Source organism: Bombus impatiens, unplaced genomic scaffold (genome assembly GCF_000188095.3).
Source record: "Bombus impatiens unplaced genomic scaffold, BIMP_2.2 scf_0321, whole genome shotgun sequence".
NCBI classification, from domain to species: domain Eukaryota; kingdom Metazoa; phylum Arthropoda; class Insecta; order Hymenoptera; family Apidae; genus Bombus; species Bombus impatiens.
Window position 1 is genome coordinate 2,058,617 of NT_176740.1, and position 25,865 is coordinate 2,084,481.

The 25,865-nt window shown below is 37.1% G+C and overlaps 2 protein-coding genes across 7 annotated transcripts in view; both read right to left on the bottom strand.

Moving 5' to 3' along the window:
• LOC100749443 (protein sickie) overlaps window positions 1-17,756 on the bottom strand; it is a 196,624-nt gene extending 178,868 nt beyond the window's left edge. Inside the window, exons 1-2 of the mRNA XM_024367606.2 lie at window positions 17,477-17,756; window positions 7,490-7,585 (exon numbers count right to left, since the gene is read on the bottom strand). Of these exons, the coding sequence (XP_024223374.1) occupies window positions 7,490-7,555 (66 nt within the window). The 5' untranslated portion in view covers window positions 7,556-7,585; window positions 17,477-17,756. The remainder of the gene's footprint in view (window positions 1-7,489; window positions 7,586-17,476) is intronic.
• Window positions 17,757-19,275: 1,519 nt separating this feature from the next.
• On the bottom strand, window positions 19,276-25,529 carry LOC100745496 (serine/threonine-protein kinase GD17699). 6 transcript variants are annotated; one of them, XM_033320684.1, is made up of 7 exons: window positions 25,214-25,529; window positions 23,661-24,683; window positions 23,410-23,587; window positions 23,030-23,323; window positions 22,701-22,943; window positions 20,610-20,672; window positions 19,276-20,345 (listed from the first exon to the last, which is right to left on the bottom strand). In XM_033320684.1, coding segments are annotated over exons 1-6 (1,773 nt in total). In that variant the 5' UTR covers window positions 25,216-25,529; the 3' UTR covers window positions 19,276-20,345; window positions 20,610-20,639. The 6 variants fall into 6 exon arrangements, with proteins under 6 accessions (XP_033176575.1, XP_033176574.1, XP_024223384.1 ...); XM_033320683.1 differs by having other exon boundaries at window positions 19,276-20,672; XM_024367616.2 differs by having other exon boundaries at window positions 19,367-22,353.
• Window positions 25,530-25,865: the final 336 nt, after the last annotated feature.

A 25,865-nucleotide genomic window follows, 5' to 3' on the forward strand; every position in this document is an offset into this window, starting at 1 on the left:
GCAGTCCTCGCGTAAAGTTGCAGAAACTCCACTGGTATTGATTCTCAATTCTTACGACAACGAAAGTGAGAACAGAAAAGAGTGGAAGAAATCGAGGAGGAAAGTGCGAGCGAAAGAGGGCTTAGGTTGGAGAACTTTCGGGGTTCCATATATCAACAACGCTTTCTTACAACTTCGAAATCAGAAGAAATCACGTTGTACCTATAGACATACGTTTAACGAGAAGTTACAAGAATCTGTCGAAAGAGATTGGAGGGTTGATGTTCGATCTACTTCGAAGTTTATCCTAATTCCGAGTAATATTCATAATATTATCATGTTAAGGGGCCGACGTTAGTTTTAATATGATTAAAGTTGTAGTTTGATAGCGTGGGGATGCATAATAATGTGCCGCGCGCCAGGGTAAAGGGGTAAAGAAGACTCGATAGCGCGATAAGTTTAGAACTTCGTAACCTTGACTAAGTCGAGAGGGGGTAATGGAACGATCAAATTCGGAAGATTCGAAGGTTTCATGGGTAAAGTTTACTTAGTAATTCCATTGCGAGTTAAAATTCACTGAATCTGTTATTCAGCTGTTCGAGCGAAGCGAGACGATATTTTTTATTCGCAACAACTAATTATTCATAATCGATGCGTTTCTCCTCGCTTTATAAACGATTGTCGTTTATCTTCGAGCGTTGGAGAATTACTTAGGTATATTAAATTTTCACACGCATAATTATACGTATAAATTAAGTTATACGCACGGAAAGATTTTCGTGCACGATATTTGATCGTTATTTAACTACTAGTTCGATGTGAGTTCAATTTCCTTCTTATGCTTTGGCCCCTAGAGGAGGTAATACGATAACGAGTGATATTAGGGACACGAAAAGCCTTTGATCGACATTTCAAGGACGTACACATTAATGGTAATAGTGTCATTACGTGTCCTACAGTCAGTGTCTAGTTTCACGTAAATACGTCGTACAATTCTACACGTAAGTACTTATCACTAATTGCACGATGATTTATGAGATATTTAAGAAGGGAATAATTAGTGAAATACCCGGGGTGCATATGTAAACATTTCTCCCTAGTGTTGATATGGCAATTAATATCGACTTTTGATTTACGACCGCCTTTATTCACCTATCGCGATACCGGAATTTCCTTATATATCTCTCGTTCCTACGAGCCTGATATTCAAATTACCAGAGGAAATGTGCTAGTTTCGTGACAACTATTTCTCGTTGTAAATCGGCACTTTAAACGAAACTGCCATCGAAATACATTTAATAAAAAAAAAAAACATTTAAGATAAGAAAATTTTCTTAGCTCAGGAACTGTTTGTTTTTTATTGAAAAAGATAGTAAGAACGCGTGTCACTAAAACGACACGAGTAGAATGATCCTGAAATTATCTACAGGGTGGTTGGTAACTGGTAGTACAAGCGGAAAGGGGGTGATTCTACGCGAAAAAAGAAGTCGAAAATATAGAATAAAATTTTTTTTTTTTTAATTTTTCCATCGAGACAACGATCTACAGTGAAAATTCAAAGTCGATTTTCTCGAAAACAAAGCCTCAAACGAAAAATTTTTATTCTATATTTTCGACTTCTTTTTTCGCGTAGAATCACCCCCTTTCCGCTTGTATCACCAGTTACCAACCACCCTGTATATTAGCAGGAATTGTGATAAAAATCTAAAAGCAATACGTTGATGGTTGAACTCATAATGCTTTTCTCTCTTTCCATGTCAAACTTCTGATTAAAAACAGACAGATAGAACTTTCGACGAATGAGCCGATATATGTATTAAGTTCGAAAAATATCCTTCTCTTACACACACGTCGTTTACAACGACGTATTTTTATAAAAACATGAAACCTAATCTGCCGAACGTTGTGATCTTTATTTTGATAGAACCAAATGGATCGTACGTAATTCGATAAAATAATATAAAACGAGAAATATTGTGCGTCCATTATTTTCTTATAAAACGAAAGAAACTTTTCGGACGAAACATATGTATAAAAATTTAAGAAAACGAAGGTTAGAAGATGAGGAAAGGATATTGCGTATTTATGATACGCCGAAAGAAACGTAAAGAAAGGCAAATGTAGAAAGAAATCTGCAGAAGAGAGAAAGAATAGCTCACGGCACGTAAGGTCTGCCCTTAATCGCGATGCGTGACAGGGGTTCTACCAAACAACCCCGGTAATATTAATCTTCGATTAAAGGCTTATCGTGGCACGTGGGCATGGGCGCGGAAAATTCGGCAACGCGAAAAACTTGGGGAGCACCTTATCTCACCACTCCTCAACTTCCCTACTTTTGTGTACACGATTTAAAAAATAACCTCAAACCTTCGTTCAGATGGTTCTATAAATCGCATTTCTCCAAAAATCGTTTTCATAGATTACAGAACATGTCTTATATTTATTCAGCCGGAGGAGAATTTAACGCCAGAACTACTAGCCCCGACATGACCAATTTATAATTTTTCACAACGATATCATAGATTTACAACGGTGCAGTTTCGGGATTTTGAACGACTTTTTCTAAAATATTAAACGTGTTAGTTATTATTGTATTGTACATAGTATATGGGTAAAAGCTTGCCTCGAGTGTATTATTTTGTAGTTGATTCAAAGTCTTATACGTTTAATCGTCGATAATTCTAGCGCTAAGCGTTTAATTTCCATAATCAGCGGTTAAAATTCGACGACAAATGTTCACGCACGTTGACTAAGATATTCATAAATTCCATAATCGGAAGACCCATCATCTACGAGGTTAAATATATCTTCGTAGATCCTCTGGAAGCAGCTCCAACTTAATCCATAGCCCGCTAGTTAATAATTTTGGTAACAGGACTGCAGACTCTGTCTCGACGGTTATTAAGTGTTGCGTTGAACGAAAACTGGAAGCCGAAAATGAAACTTTACTTCTAGAGAATTCTCGTATTCGAGGAGAGCGTCTCGTCGTGGAACGATCCGCGCGTCCACAGGAATAAAACTCGACTCTAATCGAAGCGAAACGAACAGTCGTATGAAATTGTCTCATATCTCGAGTCGTATTCGCGATATCGATGCTACAACGATAACCACCCTCCTGTTCTGTGTGTGCTCAATATGTTGCGAGAAACTCGCATCAGGGGCAGAGTGCCTGAGAGAAGCATTCACGGAGATATCGAGGCAATTCCGGAACGATGGTTAGGTCGATCCTCGAATGGCTAATCGATGCCTGACCGTGCAAATACGCTCGAAGGGCATTCACACGAGGCAAGGTACGCATCCCCAAGTCGGCTTTTCACCCCACGTTCCTCTCCCTTATGCAATAATTTTTACGTTGACACTCGCGAGATCTTACGGTGCGTTTCTCCATTCTCCATTCTCCATTAAGCGTATATTCTTCCTATCCTCTAAGACTATGGAACTGGCAATATTCGCGTACGATAGATAGTCTGACGATAGTCTACTGACATTTCGCATGTAGGTACGGAACGAATACTTGACAGACTTGAACGAAGGGACACCTCTTGCAAGAAAGACGGGCTTTGTTGAAATATATTTTGATGATATTTTTCCTGATCGGTAACAGTTTGTAAGTTACAACGGTGAATATCTGAGTATTTTTATAGATTCTTTCCTTTTCAATTAGGATTTAACTTTCAATAAATAAAGATTACAGTATAGATAAGTATAATTTGCCTGATTTTCCGATTTTGATGTTATTTAGTGGTTGGGAGGATGTACTTTAATACAACGTAGCTAGAAAAGGGAGCGATTCATTTGATCCAGAGATATGAGCAATATCTGACAAATCCATAAAGTTGTGCGAACGATTTTAAGAAATCGATATTTCTGACGTAAATATTTTCCAAGAGAACTTCGCGTGTTAATTTTCAAAAAATAATTGAATTGTCTACGAGTCAATTAAGTTCGCAAAACCTTCGTATAGAACGAAACAGAAACAGACGAGAAAACATGTCGGTTTAATACAGCCCAGCATACTAAAATGTACAGATAACCCCTCGAAAGGCAGCGATCACTTTTGCCAACCGTTTCTATGTCGCAAGAGGAGACAGAGCTTCGTCGTACGCATCTACGTATTTTTCGGTAAATTTAGCAAAAGAAATAATCGACCGAGGCAGCGAAAATTCGACAGGGATTTTGGGAAAGCCGCAGCGTGGAATCTTCATCCAGGCAGAAGTTTTCGCGGTAAAGGCACGTTGTATGACGCATGGCAAGATTCTGCGCGCGTAAGCCAATTTAGCGCTTTCTCACCCTCCGAGTGTTGCCGGATCTTGCAGCAGAGAATGCCCTCTCTTCGGCGTGTTGCGAGAGGTAGGCGTTGTATCTTTAATTATCTACGCAACGGAGGGACGGAGGTGGTCCCGAGGGATTCAGCCAGCTACCAAGAGGGTTGCAAAATGGTATCATCTCGTCCTCATGGCCGGGGCGTGGCTCACTCGACACCCAAAATCTCTTCGTCTTCGTCTGTGTAGCTTACCACTCGTCCGAGAGGAGTAGGGAACGAAACCACCGCTGGAAAACCTCGACCATTTAGCGGCAGCTTTGCTGAGACCAGTTAGCCACACGCTTTTGTCTCCAGGAAAAGAACATCCGCTGAGACCATAATTTCGTTTCACTTTCGCATCTATCGTTGGTACGATGGACCTATGGTTGGTATGGTAGATGGACCTATCGTTAAGATCACCGGAAGAGTGACGTACGGTGATTAAGAAAAGTATTTGCTCATCATCGTATTTATCGTATTATTTACATACTAATTAATCAGATCCGAGTATATTAAATTTCGTATCGTTTAGTAGTACTTTCACACATTTGCAAAAATTTCATACTAAAATGAAACGTGGATCCTGATGAAAAAACCGCTTTATTGGAAAATGCGTGCAAATACTTTCTGTAGCCGCTGTATCTAAAAAATTGTCAATTTTTAGGGCCGACTGAAAGCGTTCTTTTGATTTATTCTCGTGTCGATCGAATGTACGAATCGTATCGTCGGTTTAACAAAGAAGTCGGTTTAACGTTCAAAGGTTCGTTGATTTTTCAAACTCCGTAAAAATTAATTTACGTTTCTTCTTTACTGTTTTACCAACCCATAGACTATAATAACGCGAAGGTATTCTTACGAATCCTTATTTGATATCTTTAACGAATAACTTTGCGAATATAAATTAAGGTAAACTGGGTTTAGCTTCTTTTCCATGGCAGAAATCAGTTACGCGTATTGAGAGCGTACAAGCAGCGAACGAGTTGGCACACAGCTGAGAGCAAACATTCCCTGCTTGCTCGTACTTCCCATACACCGTTTTGTACTCTCAACAACCTGTTTCTTTCGATGCTCTAAATATTCTTTCGTTTACAAGCATACGTCCGGTACGTTAAGTAACGTTAACGATGCAAATGAACGACACACATATTTCCAGTTCTTCGAGTTTCCATCGTGCTTTTGATAATACGTTGCATTTTATTCCTGCGTTTTGCGAATGTTTCAATGAACCACGACGAAGCTCACCACGCTCTCGCGAAACGCGATTGAAACTCAAAGAAGCACAGATACAATTCGTCCAACGAACATCGTGAAAATTTCGAATCTAAAGATGCGAGTCAATTGTTCAAAGTTCAGAGACCAACTTCTAATTTTAATGGAATATTTATCGAAAGATCGATAATCGCTTTGAATGGCGCGATAGAACAGCGTCACGGAAGCGCGGCAATTTTAGCATTTTGTCATCCGCACGAGGTCTGCTTGAGTCGTGTAAAGGCCCTCGACACCGACTGACGTCGAACGCAGAAGGTGGAAAAAAGAGCAGCGAGGACGGCCAACGGCTCGCCGACGACGAACGAGAGTGAAGTTCGGTCATTCGCGCGGAAAATTATCCGTGGTACGAAGAGGGGACGACAAGGTCGCGATCGCGTACAGACAGCTCGACGCAACCGCGCCTAGGTGGATATTAATTAAGACAGTCATTAGGAAAAAGCGACGAGTCGGCAGTGCATTCATGTGGAAAATTATGCTTGGTACCTCCATGCCATTGCGGAGAATTCCCGCGTTCTCTCCTTTTTTTTCTTCCTTCTCTTTCACTCTCTCTTTCTCTCTCTCTCTCTCTCTCTCTCTCTCTCTCTCTCTTGTACACCGTTGGAAAGCGATAAAAGTCTCCGTAACATATTGCACGTATAAACAGTCGTATAGCGTGTAAAATAAAAGAAAATGGCACTATGCGGGCTTAATTGTAAATCTATGAAGGTTTAACATATAATAATCGGCAACTTTTGCGCGCAATTTATATCTTACCAAGCATCTCTGTTTGTTATCAATTTAAAGGGTTGTATATGTATTGGTGATTATTATTCATCCGATTAGTCGGTTTACAAGTTTATTTAATAGACAAATATGTGCAGTATATCGTACTATATAATATTCGCTCGCAATTCTATCACTAATTCTAATTTTAATAACAATGGATGCGTTATCACGATGAAGAATTTCAATTATATAAATGTTGGTTTGCTGTGAGTAGCAGCAGAAAGATAGACTTTTTCCGTAAGTCTGGAGAATTAAAATAAAGGGCGCACGGTATTAACCGTTTAGACTGGAGATTAACGTTAAGAAAGGGATGGGAACGTAGTTAACGGCCAGACATTATCGCATAAGAATATCCCTCTGTTAATTGCGTTACAGCTGTAGGAAAGAAGAAACTTAATTCCGTTAAATTCCACCTTCCGTGTGCGCAGCAAACGGAGACTAAATATTTCGTCTCCAAAACAAATGGATAATTTCTAATGGAATCCGGTAATGGACAGCTACAAAAAAAAAAAAGGAGAAAAAAAAGAACCACGGATTCGATAATTAATTTCTACGCGCTATTTTAAACGACAAATACTATTCGAGGTGTATTCGAAAGTCGTTTGAAATCGATCAAAACGATCCACATTTTTGGAGAGTCCGATAAATTTTTCTGCGAATTCCTCAGTAGCGTACAATAGCGTGGAATTCCATGTTCACACCAATAATTATAGCCACGAAATTACAAACTCTTTTCCCCTCCGATGCTCCGTCAAACCAGAATTCAGAGTACGCAGGAAGTAATACAAGGTCGCGTACACTCGAACACGTACAGGATTAACCCCAATGATGAACGAGGAGAGGACTGAATTGTAGTCAACGTAGTGACGATACCAACCACCGAACAGAGTGTTCGTGTTAATTACGTTAAAACTCGTCGAGGAAAACGAATGTAATTTGCGTCGGAGCTATTGTTTCCAATTTGGCTGGAATAATCGTAAACACGTTCTTTAATCTCGATGATTAAACTGATATTTCTATTTTTTCGAAGTGTCGATCGACTGACAAGCTTGTTCATCCTCCGGATTTTACGTCGCAGTGACACGATTGAATCTTTGTCGTGATATTCGACATTCTGACTTTACCATCGCGAACATGGCTAGGAGAAAAGTCGATATAAACGTAATTTCTTACCTTGATGGTCTCCTGAGGGGAGTACCTCGCAGAGCGTTGTGCTTGAGCCTGTGCCTGCAGGCTCATCGCTGTACCATATCTGCTACACTAAATACTCTGTAAGCAAACAGAACTAAGCGTTACTTACTCTGCTTTGATACGCGTAACGAAAGTTAAATTTAGTAGAACAAGTAGAAGCAGGGGAAATTTAAGCAAAATATTTAAATGTCTTGTATACTAAATTAATATAAAGTGGTCTACAAATTTACTCACATACGCACACACACATTTGATTCTTTCTTAACATAGATTTCAAACAATATAAAAATCTCGACTAGTGATAAGAGTAAGTAGAACGAGCAATAATCCTCTGCGTTATCCTGCGAAAGCAAAAAGAGGACGCAATTGTTCCGCGGAATCTGGATAAAGCTAGGCCTGAAACAAGAGTCGAAGCAGACGAGAGAAGGGTAGAGGGTGGCTGGTTGGCTGGTCGGCCTGTCAATACGAAGAGCTACGTGACCCAGGTACCAAATGACACATCCGGTCGAAGGGACGAAGTTTCTCGTCTCTTTCGAGAACCACCTTGTTTTCCTGATATTCTTCTAGAACGAAAATCCATCGAATATATCGCTCGAGTAGCCAACTATCTTTCGTGTATTCGTTGTTTCCATCGAAAACACGATTTCTTCGTCCGTGCTTCGTTATTCGCGAATGTAATTGATTGAAAAACAATATCAAACGTAAAAAAAACAAATATTTGGTTACGCGATAAAGAACATGACATAACAATGAGGATGCATAACGACGAAGAGATTAAGCTTGCCGAAGACCTCGTAAATTGTAAATTATAAAGAGAGGAGCCTCCAACAAACGACGGTCTTAAACCTGCAAAAGTCTGATCGATAACGAAAGCAATTGGGTTTGCCGCGATCGTTCGTGGATCATCAAAGAGAGCCGCGCCTTTTACGATACTTGAAGTCTTGTTCAAGGATAACATCGCGCGCTCTTTCAACTCGGAATAAAACAGAGGTGAAACGCGAGCGTCGAGGGTCTGATCGTTGGACGACAAAACGCGGCGTTCGCCGATTATTCGTTGACAAAAGAGAGAGAGGGAAAACAGGGGTTAAGGAAGAAGGATAGGGAGAGGAGTACCGCGTAGAGAGAAAGAGAGACGAAGAAAAATCGGAGAGGACGAATATTCAACAACCGAAAGAGACAGAGGGAGCACTCTCGCGATACGGAAAGCTAATCGAGCGAAAAGCATAATTAATCACGGCGAATTTGTCGTGATTAACGACGATCGCGTTGTCCCCGCAGGCTGCGAGTATAAACACCGTTAATACACGACAAATGAACTCGCCAATTTGCTATCGCGCCTATTTACAACCTCCGATATTACGTCCAAATCTCTTACATTATATTCGAGCGCATAAGCGCGCATAAGCTCTCTATGGATGCTGTCCGTCGCTATATGCGACATTATATACGCTAAGCCTGAATACCAAATTATATTTCGAATGTCGAAGTAACAAAAATATTAATAAAGAAATGCGTTAATCGATAATACAAGAAGCTTCTTAAATGATTTTTCATATAATCGTATCTTGATTTCATTTAATTACAAACGCCGATGTATTTAAATGCGATGTATTTAAATTACAGACAGAAATAACAACATTCGTCTGGTTGGCGCTTGAAATTTCCCAATAGAAAGAGACGAAGACCAGACGAAGACTGCTATATTATTCGTTTTTTATCGTGTTTGACCGCGCGTCGATTCACGGGTAAACCCTTAAAACAAACGATTCTCTTCCATGATGTACATCTGTCGATCGAACACAAGAATCGAAAACGTAAGCGCAAAAGAAAGGTCGATAGGATAGAGGGGGTAACGTCGTTAGTTTCCGGTTCGTCGTACGCACTTCCATCGAGTCCCATGCGGCAACCCCTCACGATGCACGGGGTCTCGTGCTGTCTAATGAGGCTCGACACCCGCCTACCCTGCCTCCCATGATACTGCACACCATAAACTCCGATGTTCGAACTGTTGAACGCGCGTACACGCGGCCGCTGACCAAGTACTCTCATATTTTAATACATTCTATCTCTCTCTCTCTCTCTCTCTCTATCAGCTTCCGCTTCTTGCGCACGAGAACGTGCTTCGTATGTTTGCACCCCTCCTCTTCGTTGTTTCCACAGTCTTACCACCCCTGGATGCGTTGTACAACTTCAGATACATATTATAGCGTCGTAAATAGACTAATAGCGTGTCGAAAGATTAGTTACGGCGTCTATTTTATGGTTTTGTGGATCGTAGTACACACGTATTAGACAAACAATAAACAACATAGAGAAGTTACAGTGAGTAAAGTATAAATACGATTATAAATAAATAGAAATATGATCTTTTTATAAGATAAAGTATGATTTTTATATGATATTGCGAATGAATACCTCTCTTGCTTAATTACGGTCTGTGCAATTATACGGATCGATTAAAATAACGTGAAACCAATTAGTCTCTGCAAAAGAAATACTTAATTATTATGGTAGCGATATACCGAAACATCGTTACGCTCAATTGACCGGTGGAATAAAACAGTAGAAAGTAAAATATTCCAGTCTCGAGTGCAATTCTCATTAACAGAGGTGATCAAGGCCTCGGCAAGTTTAATTGCTCGTACGCCATGAAATCGTACGAGTTTATTGCAACATGTACATTCGCCTCTGCTTTAAATCGCTGGCGTACGCATATTTACATTGTTACGATAAGGTCAACAATCCAATCATTTAATGAACGTCTTTTACAATGGTAAATTTTCCTAGAAGATAAAATATATCGAACTCAACGTTCTAATTACCTGTTCCTTTCCCTCGATAAAAAATCGATTAAGAACGTGTAAAACACACCGCGAATAGATAACGCGTGTCCCCATTAATTAGAAAGTTCACCGACAAACAAACGGCGAGGCAAAGAAGCCAAGTTTGGAATTTAAGGAGATTCCCATAACAGTAGTACATCGGTATGGGGATTTTCTGGTATGGTGTCGGGGGGGTTCGCGTCCTGACAGTGATCGAGAACCGCGATGCTATCTTCGCGGCTCGATAACGACCAGCGGAAGTATCGCTTTAATCACTATATCCGAACCCCGTTCCCTTGGCACGCCATTGGATACCAGATCGTTTCTCATGTAACCTCCTGTAGACCCAACGGTCACACCGTTATTTTCTTAAAACTATAAGCTCGTGCAATTATCATTCCTATTAAGCATCGATAGAGTTAACTTCGTTTGGAAACATCTGAGGATTTCGACAATTGGCAAAATTGCTCTTTAATAATTTCAAAACGTTCTCAAGGAATGAAATTTAGGCGTTAAAAGATATAATACGCGTAAACGTTGGAAATTCTAGTAATACGATATTTACAATTACGGTAAAAAGAGTTTAATTTTCTTCAAATCTCGCCAAACAGACTAGAAATAGTACCATTCGCGAGAGCGTATGTGAATTTTATACGCGAACGTAATTTAACAGTGGCATTCGATTGCACACTGATCGAACACGATCGAGCAGAATGCTCTGGAAACTTGGAAAAACTAGGATACAAACGGACGTTAATTTCATAGAACGGAACAAGGTAGAGAACGAACAGGAAGAGAAGGAGGAATAGGAGGTGGAGGAGGCACCATAAGGTCTGGAAGGCCCCTTTTGCTATCGATCTGTCCCCACCTCGGCGATTCCACGCTCTGTGCCACACCATGCATCCCCATGGAACACTATATTGTTCCCACTTAGTCGTTCACCGACGCGCGATAGTGTAGGTGAACGTGTTTCTCTCGTATATTTATGCGTTTTCGCACGCGTGTGCGCACACGCATTCTGCCCACTACTACCGTGTACTCGTGCGTACGTATGTATGAACGCAGTGCATTTATTTCCATGTGTGGAAACCATGGACCTCCTCACACCTGCCTATAACGACACCGCTGCGTCACGAACAACGCAACACCAATGCTCACCGCTATAATCACCCACCGGATACATATCCTGGACATTGGAGAAAACCGCTGCTCACTCACGTTTTATTAATACTTAGGAGCTTTACTTTGCAGACAATTAAAATATATTATACGGTTCGTTGTTCCAACGTTTTTCCGATATCCGTATGCAAAAATTTGTTCTACGATGGTATCACGCGTTAATGGTAAAGAAACACTTGCACGCGCCTTTGTAGCTTTTGTACGAACCATAAAAGGAGAGATACAATCGTTTTATGCGACCATCTTGTATATACGAACAGCAATGAATGAAAAGTATTACATAAGCGACTTTCAAGTTTCCTTAACGGCACAAGATTGCGATATCTTCTTCCCACCGAAAAGTCTACAAATCTTTTGTTAACGCTACTTTACCAATGCTGAGTTATCGCTTTTTTTTTTAAGAAAACACGCGTACGCTTTAAATCTAACACGTATGAAAAATCGGACCGTAATACGTACGAGAACACGGTAAACAAAAGTTATTTGCACGATGGAAGTCTTTGAGGATTGACTTTTAGGAACAAGGTTGCCCGATCCGCCTGTCGTGTCTCGAGTTCCTCCCCTCTGACATGGACATATGGTATTCTACTTTTCATACCGTTGTACTTGCGAAAAATAGAGAGAGATGGCTTACGAGCATGCGGAACGTCCGAAAGAGAGACGAAAGATTTGGAAAGACGGATAACGATATTACCGAAGATGGCAGAGGAGGACAAGGATATTGGTCAACGCTGAAGGACGGAGAGCGACGATATAACGGAGGAGAAGATTCCTTGAGAAAGATTAATATCTCTATCAGAGAAGTTCAGCAGAGCGGGCCATTTATCTACCTACGGACCTACAACACGCCCTATTCCAAACTCCTTCGCCTCCTCTTCTTTCTTCGACCTTTTCTTCGACAAATCTTACACGGGCAGTTCACTATTCCAAGGAGTTTATTTAAACCTAGAGATTAGCGGATAGAAAAGAAAAATCTGGACGCGAAGATATAAAAACAAGGGGGAAAGAAGGAAACAGACTACGGTGTTCATGTTGGGAAATGGTGATTCACTAGCCGGATGTAACCGAGGAAATTCGATTTGACACCCGGCACAATTTGGAAGCAGCAGGGTGGTTGCTAATAAATTCCGAGTAATCTCATCCGTTACGTGTCATCGAGATCCGAAACGACAGATTCCAATATTTTGTTACCATCGAAAATTTATTGCATTAATCACGATGAATGGAACCGGTCGTATAAAGCGTACAAAGAAAATTACCAACGTCTTGGAAAATTAACGTTTCTTCTCCTCTCTTAATAAAAATGTTCATATTAAGCTGGAATATGTTTCTTACGTGAAGGATAAAATAGAGAAAAAAGAAAAAAAATATGACACGGTAAAATAGCATTTCGGATGACACCGTCGATCTTAAGTACGCGACAAGTAGTAACGCAAACGATTAAGAGTCGTCGGAGTGAGTAAATTACGCTCTATCTCAATCTTGACTAGCCTTTGTATTTAGTTCCAGCAGTCTCTACGATTATGCCGCGACACACGCAATGTCCCGTACCGTGATCCCACAAACTCTGTTGCACCCCGTTGAGATATTCGGAAATGCAAAACATGGTCGATGCGTTGCATCCAGCGAGAAGCTTTGATCTTAACTACGCTACTAACGAACGCTTAACTACACTGAAAATTATACTTCTTTCCGTACGTTAGTTACGATAAGTATCAGTTTGAATATTTATATAAGCATCGTTTTGACATTTTACAATATATACGAGTTGTATTCCAACAAAAGCATCGGGCGGTTAATTTATCGTCGCTGTCCAGTAGTATTTTATCGAATATGAACATCGAATTTAGCGAATACCTACGTATAAATAATCGCGATAACTCCGCAAGATTGTTCTCGGCGAGCTCACCATTAATAAAACTGGACGATACGAAGACCACCAACGAAGGAATCTTTTCTTGTATGATTTAATAGCGGGGTCAAGCAAGCCAAACTCGTTGACCTTTTGTACTCGAAAAATTCCTTTTGGTTATTTCGCCTTCAAATTTCGTTCTGTACCACTTCTTTTTATAGTCCAATGCTTCTTTCAACGTCGTAGTTTCCCATATAGCTTCATATACGATAGTAAAAAAAGCTGCATTTCGTTCGAAACTCTAAGCTCTTTCCTTCGAGATTGTCACGGAAATATTCCCGTTATCGTTTACGATATCAATTACGCGCGGTACTTAATTACTTACGATACTTACGGAAAACTTCGTTAAAGGAAAACGACCGTACGAAAGATATTGTTACCTCTTTGATACGATTAAGAATCTCACATCGAGATACTTCCATTTCTCCAAACCGTTCTCCCTACGTGCACCTACGTTTCTAGTCCATTTACTCCGGCCAAGCTAAAAACACGAGACACACTCTTCTTACAAGAACATTTCTCAGGTGAGATAGCGCGGAAGTGCATGGTGTGTTACACGACATCCGAAGCGTGTACATTTGTACGGATGTCTTTATCGCTTTATGAGCCCCATAAAGTGCCGTTGTCGGTCGAGCAGCCTTTGTATCTCCACTGTGCAGCGCCGACCACAGTGAGGGAGCGAGAACGAAAAAGCATTTACCCATTGTTTATGCGTCTCATTATGTATGCCGTCGTCGTTGATACAGACTCTTAAATGCGTGTACATAGAACGCAACATGTTGAAAGAAATGATGAAAGGTGATTTATGAAGGTGCGCGCCACGGAAATGTCGGATAACGTGAGCGATCTAAGTCATTTTTCTCATGGACTCGCAGGACAGATTATCGACGATAAATTTGTTACAGCCAATCGTGATGAATTCGACGATCAACGTGATCGAGCAGTAGTCTTGGAAACACATCGATGATCGATGTAAGGAACATTATTAGGGAGCTGTATTCGAAGCCAGAAACAAAGTTTAAGTCTTTAAGGAAACGTCACACGTTCGTATAGAAGAAAAATCGTCGGGATTAAAAGTTGAGCACTGGAATCTGAAAAATGTCGAATGTAATTCAACGACATTTTACCAGCTTGAACGGTCTAACGATGTTATTGGCCGTGTTCTTTCGCTATCGGTACCGTGGATCGTCTGCACGACAGTTTCCGTGCACTCTCCATTATGCCGTTTAAGTGTCCGAGTATCGCAATTTTTTTCGGATATTGAAAAGATAGCCGAGAATATGGCCCGAAACAATGATTACGAGCGTAGGGTTCGGGATCGCGAAGATCCCAAACCAGATAAATCATCACAACCTTTGGCCATCCACAACGCGAATCCCATAAAACACAAATACCGTTATCCGTATCATGGCGTATTTTATGATTACATACGTGAATTCTCTTCGAAACAATGAGACATTTTTACGATACGTTTTGCCTGTTGCAGCACTGTAGTTAGATGCAATAACTTTAGACAATCTAATAAAACTATCGTAGAATTATTATACGACGTATCGTTCCGATACGACGAACTCGTAAAATTGTTCGATCTACTTCCTTTGTCGCGAAATATATAAGTTGTAAAATTCACCAAATCTGTTAGAAAGGTGCAACAAAGGTAAAATGCAGTAGTAAAATGACATTTCATTATCCAAGAAAGAATAAAAGCTAACGAAAGGAAGATAGTTTTAGCCTAACAGATTCTTGCCCGAGCAGATAAGACGAAAAGTGAAAAAAACGCACGAGACGAAGTACAGCGCTCGGGGGAAAAGGAGAAAACAAAGGCACAGAGATGTTACTCTGGCAATTATACGGGAAACGAATGCTAGAACATTCATCACTCTGAATGTGTTTAATGCGTGCGCGTTAAATACGCACGGCAGGCACGCTAACCAAACCTAACTAACAGTCAGGCTAACAAATTAACGTTGATGCGTTAAATGTCCGCGTCGAGTACCATGCCGGAAGAGCTCGCCGTGTTCTTCTCCAACTGGACACGATCGGGCCTGCTACTTTGATTTCTTCGACTATGTACACAGAACTTGTAGCTTGTCTCTGAGATACTATTGCGGATAATTAAAACTCTAGTATGACTCTAATATGATCAGGATAATACAGCGTAGATGAAAGGCTGATTCGCAGATATGTAATTTATGAAAGTAGGATAAACGTTTGCAAGAATCGCGTCTATTCGTCTGATAATGAACACCAGTTGCGGTCTATTCATCGTCTTTAGTCAAAGTAATTTCGAATTAGTGCAAATGAACGTGTATTACGAGGAAAAAATGATAACAATAACACGTATTGTATTTTAAATTCGCACGCAAGCAGTACGATAAAAGATGAATATTTTTTAATGTTCCGTGTCATTCGGGATTACGAAATCTGCTTGGCGAATGACTTTCGACACGAATGAAAATTTACAAAACAGTAATTAAGAACGTTTCGATCGGCCAAACGATTAATCCGCTGTTTTAAATATTGATAAAAAATTGCGTGTAGTTCGATACGTTGTAGCACGTTTCTTTTAAACACGAAATGCAGAGGCAAGGCCAAGTCGACTACGTATTTACGTTCGGTGAACGTGCAAAAACAAACGTGACCTGCATCTACGCTTCTGTGTACCTGATAAGCGATAAGCTTGTATGATTATTTTGAAGTTTGTTTACGTACTGCTTACGGATCAAACGTTAGCTCCGCCTAAACCAAACATAAGCCAGAAGTGAGAACGTATTTTACGTCGAAAGCTTCGCTATGAAATAGAACAGAAATTTCTATGCAAACATCTTACGCGAGTCACAAACCTTAAAAAACAAAGAGCTCGGTACACCTTTAATTTTGCATAATTATTACAATTGGCTGAATAAGAGATTACGAAACGAGAATTTAACGAGCGAAGAAGAGAGTAAACACGAAATATCTTCTGCCAGTGTTGTATTTATATAAGCGCGTGCGTGTATATGCAATTACCTCACGAAAACGTCATTGACATGAAAAAAGGCTGTACACCGTGTTGGGAATTCGCCAAATTTGGCGAGATCGATCGCCTTCAGATTCAATAACGACAAAGCTGTTGAATAAAACGATGAAACGATCGTGATCACCGAATACCATACATTCATTTTTAATAGTAGAGAAAAAGAATACGTTGGCAAATTACCAGCGTTTCTTTCAAACTTTGGAACAGTTAATCCAGCACGGAATAAGGATCGTGTTGCACTTCGTGACTAAATACTAAATACTTCTTCAAGTTTGTAAAATTCAAGCATATAAAATATCTTTTCTGCGCTCGACCAATTATCGTTACATATAAGTACATTTATTTGCAAAATTATTTGCTTTCGTTCGAGATATATTCTTTCGAGGATAATAAAGCGTAACATAGAAAGTAAAATACAATGATAAAGATAAATTAAATACCCTGAATTAATATACAATACGCGATATTGAAATAAAAATAATTCAAAACTACGCATCTCGCAACATCAGAAAAATGTACGCTTCTATTCTGATAGTAGATTTCATACTGTGACCGTTAACATTAATCGATATTGCATGCTAATCAGAGCGTAACAGTATTTTTACAGTACCAACTATTTAAATCAAGCTTAAGTTCGAGAGTAAAATAAATGACTTTTGACCCAGGAAAGCGCGATGAGAATACCAATTAAAAATTAGTATATCTATGGAAATCAAACTAAATTATTGATAGATTAATACCGAGTATTGAAATTGAATTTAAACATTAAATAGAAAAATAGAAAAATACAAAACGAGATATAATACAGATATCAGCGTAAATATTTAACCTAATTACGTATTTTTATAAGCAATTATTACTTAATCTTTATACATATATATATAAAATAATCTCAAAGTCGTTAAGGTGCATCAATAGTCGTAATATACACAAAAAAAAAGAACTCTGTTCGAAGGCAATTAACAGAGATAAGAAAGTAAATGTCTACTAATTTCGGTGAAAATATTATTAAAATTTGTATTTGATTAATGTCTCACCTGATCAGAGCAGCGTCGATGCCAATTTACACTACACAGTGAACTTTGTTTCGTCAGCTATCGTTGATATGTATTAATTTTTCTAACACACACTTCGATGCACACACGCACTTGTTACGATATGTTTAGTTAACGGTTTAACAGAAAGTTTATCCATTGGAAAACATGTTGTTAATATAAAGGACGGCTTGTATCGATAAAAAAAAGAAAAAAACGATAGTAATGGAACAGGAGAGAAACACGAGAAAGGCGAGCTGCAGGCTGCGTGCCGAGCAGCCACCCTCACGGTAGGCGCGCGAGCCTACTACTGAACTCGCTATACTGATCGTCAGCGTCGCGTACCGGCACTTCCGCTCGGAGTGACTCGTCCCTTACGAGCATCAGATATAGCTGGCGATCGTCGTCGCAAGATTTTTGCAAATTCACTAACCGTATAATTTCACAACTCTTTGTACTTGGACGAACAACGATATACACGCTCGAAGTACGATACCTTGCTGTATAAAGATAAATATATTTTATAAACATATTTTACGAAATATGGTTTTCAAAGTGATTATGAATCAAGCTTATTATTTGGTCACTTTTTATCATATTTGTTGCTTTAATTCATTTTTCTGACAGAAATAAGAAGAGTACAGTTTACAGACAAGTCGAAAATATACGCGTATATGCAATAGATGTATATATATGTATGTATATATAGCGACAAAAATGAAAAAGAAGTAAAGAATGTAGCAACAAATGTCGATACGGGATTTATCTTGTATGTAAATACTTATACATGTACGTAATAATATAAATAATCTATCTCATATTTGGCATAAATCACTTCTAAATTTCTATAATCTACGTCCAATGCTGTCCACGATAAGCTACGAAGCTTGGAGAGTCTCTCCTGCTTTGACTTTGTCACTATGATACAAGGACGCCTAACCGATGCGCTATACACACGCATCTGATACAAATGCTTCCCGCAAAAATCAAAGTCTCTTGGTTTAGTTTACGAACGAGATTTATGAAAAATGACAAGGATCGTACTAAGTCTGTTCGGTTTCTTTTCTCTGATTTCTTTCGTTAGTTCATGGCGATAGCGCGGAAGATGGGACAAAGCCACGCGAGGAGCTTCAACCATGGACAGCATTGATCTGTATAATACCGCGTATACATGTACGAATTAATCGTGCTAACGATAAAAAAGTACGATATATAAATCGATTGTAGTATGAAGTATTTTCATACGTACAATACAAATTATGAAAATGAATAGCAATAATGGTAATGCTTATATATATATATATAAATAATATTTTATAAACTTCTTACTTATTATATATGTACATCGTTATAGTACATAGTAATAATTCCATTAAAAAATATGGAAATTGTAGCGGGGTAACTACAAAAGTATCATCAAGCGACAAAGGGAGAAAAATGCACGTAAAATTTACTATACGTAATTTCTACAAAAATAATTTCATATGAAAAGCATTATGTATCGAATAAATTCTTCTTTACTGATTATCATACCCAATACTATGTTTTCTAAGGTTCCTTGATCTAATTATCACCAGCTTCGCTTTTATTGCTCTTAATAATACCCCACGCGCGATGCTTTATAAAAATATTTATCCTAGCGATAGTTGAATTACCTTTGAGCAAGCATATGCAACAAGCTACACAAATATTCGTAATTTCTCGCACTGTCGCCCTCTGTCACTTGTCACAAGGATTTTTCTATTATCGATACGATTTTCGCCTCACTAATGTTCCTCTAATTACTTACAACTTGATAAGGATAAAGCAATTTCTACATATAGTTTAATTCAATACTTGAACTACATACAATAGATATCAAATATAAGATAAGCTACTTAAATGCATTTGGCATGTCTTGTTTATGTGTGATGCTCACCTGTTCTAATCTGAATTATTGATTCGCGATCAATGTCTTCGAGAGCTACGAACAAATGACGTCACCTCCTTGGTTAAATCGACTTTGTGCACTTACGTTAAAGTAATTATTACTTAAAACTTTGGACTCTTCAACGGATTAGTTCCGTGATAATTTTCACGTATATAATTCGTATTTTATCGTATAAATATATCTAATTACGATAATATTCTTCTATCGGTCGTTAAAATTGGATTTACAATGTTAAATCTGATGTGAACACACTGCTTGCTCAACTTGCATCTACTGGCAGCTGCTGTACTATCTAAAACTGACCTTCGACATTTTATATTTTTCTTGTAATTGAATTCTATGTTGTAACGTCGTCTTTCTATCTATTTATACCTAACGATGTTTCATTATATTTCTGATTAATCTTGCATATATATTTTTCTTAGTTTCCATACCTTTCTCTCTCCGTTTTTCATCTCACAATCCATATGTAGAAAAACATTTTCTACACACTCTGATAATAAGGAGTCACTCTCTCGTTTACAACGAATTCCAAATTCTCTACTGTGTGGTACGATGAAAAACGATTAAACTTTTTATTTCTTCCAGCAGTTCTTGGATTTACATTACTTTTTGGCTATTTCATATTTGAATATCGCTTTGATAAATTGTTTCTAAGGTTTGAAATACAATGACTCACGAAAGTATTCGAATGCTTAAGTTTTAACCAGGAAACATGTGTATACATTAAACTGGAGCACGTATTCAATGCAATATATCTGTAGCAAAAGGGAAATCTCAAAATTATATCGGTAAAATTAGAATTCAATTTAATGACATATACAATATTTACAGTATGGTAATTACAAGCACAGATCGGTAGGTGTTATTGAGTCTATCAGAAATGACCAATCAGATCCGCACTTCTTTGCCTAGTCATCTTCTCAGCATTCAGTGTTATACCTATTGATAGATCACAAAAGTATTCGAACGCTTAGAATTAAACTATGTTTACAACGAATCTCTATGACAAAGTAAAAAATTGTTTATGTTTAGCTAATTCCGTATTATTCTTACGTGTACTTATCGAACTGCAGAAGCTACGAGTACGAAGAAGTTGGAATCACAGCAGTGAGAACGAACGAAAGTAAATCTAACATTTTTTAATAGATGAACGCAATTATACGTAAAGAAAATCGAATATCGAAATAGAAATACGAAACTTACGTCGAACAGTAAAGCATGGAGATGATTCTGTCATGGTGCGAGGTCGTGTGGCAGCCAATGGTACTGGAAATTTATTATTTATCGATGGAATTTTTAAGAAATACATATTTACATATATGTTAAGAGAGTCTAAAACAGAGTGCAGAAAAATTAGGCTTATTAATACATTCTTACTTCCGAGGCATACGGACTGAATCTTAAAAGAATAGATACTACATAATATACCCTGCATCCTAAATACTCATAAAACCCAGACATTGATTATAAATAACATTTATGGTCTGAAATCAGTAGGTCATTACATAATTATATGTATAATAAATAGGAAAGAAGTATTCAAAGAAAGATTTATAAAAATATGGAATTCTATTGTAAATATCGCAAAAAATTACTTCATAGTATAGAAAACAAAGTTAAAGATATTGTTACAGCCAGAGGTGAAAGAACTAAATGTTAATATAAGATAATACATAGTCAATGGTAATATATGCATGCGTTTGTACGTGTGAATACTTTTATGATCCACAGATGAATCGTGTTTGTAATAAATGCACTGTGTATATCGTTAAAATATTTCATAATTTTACTGATATAATCTTCAGATTAAAAAAATTCAATATTGTCTCAAATGTTTCACTTTAACATATATTTTGCTCGTTAAAAGTCGCAAATGTAGGCGTTCGAATTCTTTTGGGAGCTGTTGTATATTACTTAGAGCTTGTGATAATTGTGTGTAATTGTTGGAGCTTGTGATACTTCTGTTGTTTACTTTTCATGCTTATAAAAAAGACTTTTCGTATGATTCAACTATAAAACTTCATTTACACACCTAGTTTCATGTAGATCACACACACTATCATTTTCCGGTTCTTGATCACAATAGAAACTAGCATTTCCAGAATTTTTACTTGATCTTGGAGTTCAGAACTTGATCTTTGTTTTCATGTAACATTGAATAGTTGCAAAGTTGCTTAACCGTGTTATCGCTATTACTACTAATTAAATTACCAATTAATTAAAAAACTATGATAGTTTTTTTACATCTTAGCTTTTAAGAGTTGGAGCAATATTTTCACAAGTCGTTAAATTTTCATAGACGTTTCTACTTATATTTCTGTCCTATTGTCACAAAATTAGTTGAACTAAGTTTTTTAAAGGTATGCTGCTGATTCATATATTCAACATAATACGTGAAATATTATGAATTCTTGTAAAGAAATTAGTTTATTTTCTATTGGAAGTAGACATATGTTCTTAAAGTGAATTATCTTCACAATTCACGATAATTTGAATTCTAAGAGTATTTTAATAGCTATCTAATAACACTGAATTAACCATCTGAATACTGTTCAAACAAGTTTTACTATGCGATGATTTTTAAATGGTAGAGTAAACTTGGTTTTTATTTAAATTGTTCATAAGATCGTTCATTGATTGACTGAAGACACAAGTCTTATCATTTGAGTTTTCGTTATAAAAATCAACTTCGGCATAACTTAATTTTTCTGAACTTTGTTGTAAAATAAATCAATGCTGTTTGATTCGATTGATGATAAAACTTCACTCCGGTTGTTTTTAACATTTGTCCTGCTATCAGGAGCATCACCAACTTCATCTTGAGAATTATCACCCTGAACTGGATTTTTGAAGAAGTCAAATTCAAAAATTGCCAACTTTATCGGCTCACGCTGATACCAGTGTTGCTCCGGCGCGTTGGTAGGTGTTGATGCTGTGGTCTGTTCGCCTAGAAAGCTCTGCTGATATACAGAGGCGGGACAAAAGAAAAACAAAAGCACTGCTACAGATACAGCAAACCACTACAGAAGCCTTCCTAGCATTGTGTTCAAGTAACTAAGAATGAAGCCATATAGTAAGTGAGCATATTTTGCATGGCAGTGAATTTATAATTAATAAGCAAATTGATAAGAAATTATAAATAATTAAAAAATTGTATATGTATATAATCGAAAGAAGAATTCTCCATGTGGCTACTACTAGTACGATCTTATATCAATTAAAAAAAAAAAACATGGTAAGCCATGCAAGATAATAAAATAAATTTTCTATTATAGAATATATAATGACAATTACCGCTAGCCATGGATGATCAAGTACATCTTCTGCACTAAATCTCAATTCAGGTTGTGTTTGGAGCATATTCGATATTAATTGTTTAGCAGAATCTGAAATCTCATCCCAAAATGGAGATCTAAAGTCATACTGGCCGCTTAAAATACGCTCAAATAATTCTTCTTGCTTATTTTCAGGAGAAGCAAATGGTGGAAAGCCACAAAGTAAGATATACAGTATTACTCCAGCTGCCCATACATCAATCTAAAATGGTATAAAGTTATTTTGTCTTTCATATTTCTAAAATTATATTAATAAATTGTATATATCTAATTAGAAAATAAATTTACTTTCAAACCATATCCTGTTTCTGCAAGTATTTCTGGTGCTACATATGTAGGTGTACCACAAACTGTGTACAAAGGTTCCCTTACAACTTGAGCAAGTCCAAAATCGCATAACTTTAAACATCTAACATGATTTCCATCCATTTCAACTAAAAGGTTTTCAGGTTTAACATCACGGTGTACTATTTGGTGTGAATGCAAGTAAGCTAATGCAGATGTTAAATGTCCAATCATTACACTAGCCTCACTTTCGGAAAATTTTGTTGCTGCAGCAATAGCATCAAACAAATCACCACCCTAAAATAACGCAAATTCGGAGTATTCTCTTGATGTAAATTTCAATTTTTGATATTTAAAATAGAAATATTTGTGAACAAATGTACTTTTACAAGCTCCATGACTAAAAACAGTTGATCAGTAGTTTCTTGTTCCGCGATTAAATTAATAATATTTGGATGACAAACTTGTCGTAAAATTGATACTTCGCTTGCCCACATTGTTTCTTTACCTTGACATTTATACTTATCTACAATTTTCATTGCGTATTCTGCACCTGTAGATCTATAAAATATTTTTAGATAGATTTTTTATTATTTTTAGCTATTAATATTCTACAATTTCTTATAATACTCACTTATGAGAGCAATGCCTAACAATTGCAAAGTTACCTTCTCCAATTACATGTCCTACTGCATAGTGTAAACGTAGTGGTTGTGGTAATATTAACGAAGAAGGACTCGGTGTCCTCACTTGAGGTGTAGTAAGCACTTTTTTTCCAGATTTACGTGGCATTCTTGGCATTGGACCAATTTGTCTCTTTGATGTCCATGGACATCTTCGGAAGCTTTGCACACTCTTAGATTCTTCAAAATCTAATTCAAAATCTTCCTGATTTGACTTCTCAGGCCCATAAGCTATAAAGATATCATCATTTTCAAAAAATTGTTCCAATGAGGTAACTTGTTGCCCTGAGAGTGTATAGACTTTTCTTACTGCTCCAGAATCTAACTTAACAGCTTCTGTAATTGCTTCCATTGCGTGTTCTAAGCTTGGAGCATTTCTTTTATTTAGTAAAAGACGTACAACTTTACGAGGTTTTGTACCATGTCTTATTAAAGTGACTATTTTTGCTTTTACGCACAGTGGTATTGCACTTATTTGTCTACCAGTACCTGCTGGAGATTGAGGTAATCCAGATAAAGAACTACCTCTTCTTACTTTGGTAGATGAATATTCCACTTTCTTAAAAATTTCTCCTTGGCCAGAAACCACATAACATTTACCATCTTCTAAATCATTAATACTTTGAACTTTTTTCCCATCCATAGTATAAATTGCTCTAACACCATTAGGTAGAGTCACGCTTGATATTAAAGCTCTTGTTAAATCCGATGCTAAACTATCAAAACTGCGATATCTTTCTGGAGTCACAGCCATCACAATACCAGTATAAAATTTATCTCCATTTCTAAAAAATCTCACTCGTTTTGCCTTCTTGGTTGGAGGTGTTCTAAGAACATTTAAAGAATGCCGTGAGCTAACATCCAACATTCTTTCATCTATACTCATTATAGTAGTGGAACTTAATTCTCCGCTTCCAGAAAAATTACTATCACCAGATGGTGAAGCACCTTGACTCAATGGTTCTTCCATCATCCTAAATATAAAATGTTTTTAGTATAAATAATGTTATTGGAATGATAAGGTATTGGATTAACAAGAGGTTGCATTGTACAATTATAAGATAATTATATTTCTCATAAAATTACGAAAATTACTATTTTATGTAGTATAAATTACGAAAAATACGTACAAAAAGCTGTTTTACTGTCATTAATTATCGATTACGCGAACGAAAAATATTTTCGGTGGAGTTATAAATAAAGATTTCCTGTTATTTCATCGTGGTAAATGTTTAACAACGAAAGTTGTATATAAATATAGGAATAAACCTATAAAATTTTAGATATTTCAAGACTCTTTTACTTTTCATTACACGTAACAGTTTTTATAAATGTAACATTTTGATAACAGGAATATTTATTCTCCTTTCTAACCTACTTAACCTTCTTTAACTACATCACTATGTACACAAATACAGCACACAAATAAACACTAATACAATACACAACGTTACTTATTCGTAATTCAAATTTGATAACAATGAAACAGTCTGTATGTACTTACATTATGTTCTATTAAAAAACAGAAGAAATGCCAGCTAATGAACAAATGAATCACCAGTGAAGTGACATTTTCATAGCAACCATGACGTGAATACTAGATAATAAAAGCGAGAAATCTCGCTTTCGTATTACACTAACAGAATTCCCTTTTCCGTTATATCTAAGTCTCATACAATTTTTTATGTTTTTCGTTTGTATCGTAACACACTGATTTTGTTTACTGCGCGCAAAATAGTTTGAACTGCCAAATTCGACATATAAGCGATATAAGAAAAGTAGCTTGTCAGAGAGAAACCGGAAGATCGGAACCGGAAGTGTAAAGAAACTAAAAGGGTGGGACAAAAATGAATAACCGAGCAGATTACTCCTTATTAACGTAATTACAACTAATTATTATTTCATTATATAAACATGCGTATCTATGACTTATTCCCCTGCAAAATGCATTATCTATTATATTCTATTTCAGTAAATATATAATTATATTAAACAATTAAATATATTACAAATTGTAGTTGAAAAACTAATGCATAATATTTAGGCTTATAATAGTATTAACAATTATTAACAGTGATAACAAATATATAATTTCATTATTGAAAATATCTTAATAAATTACAATATTTTAAAAAGCAAGGATAATTCACTTGATC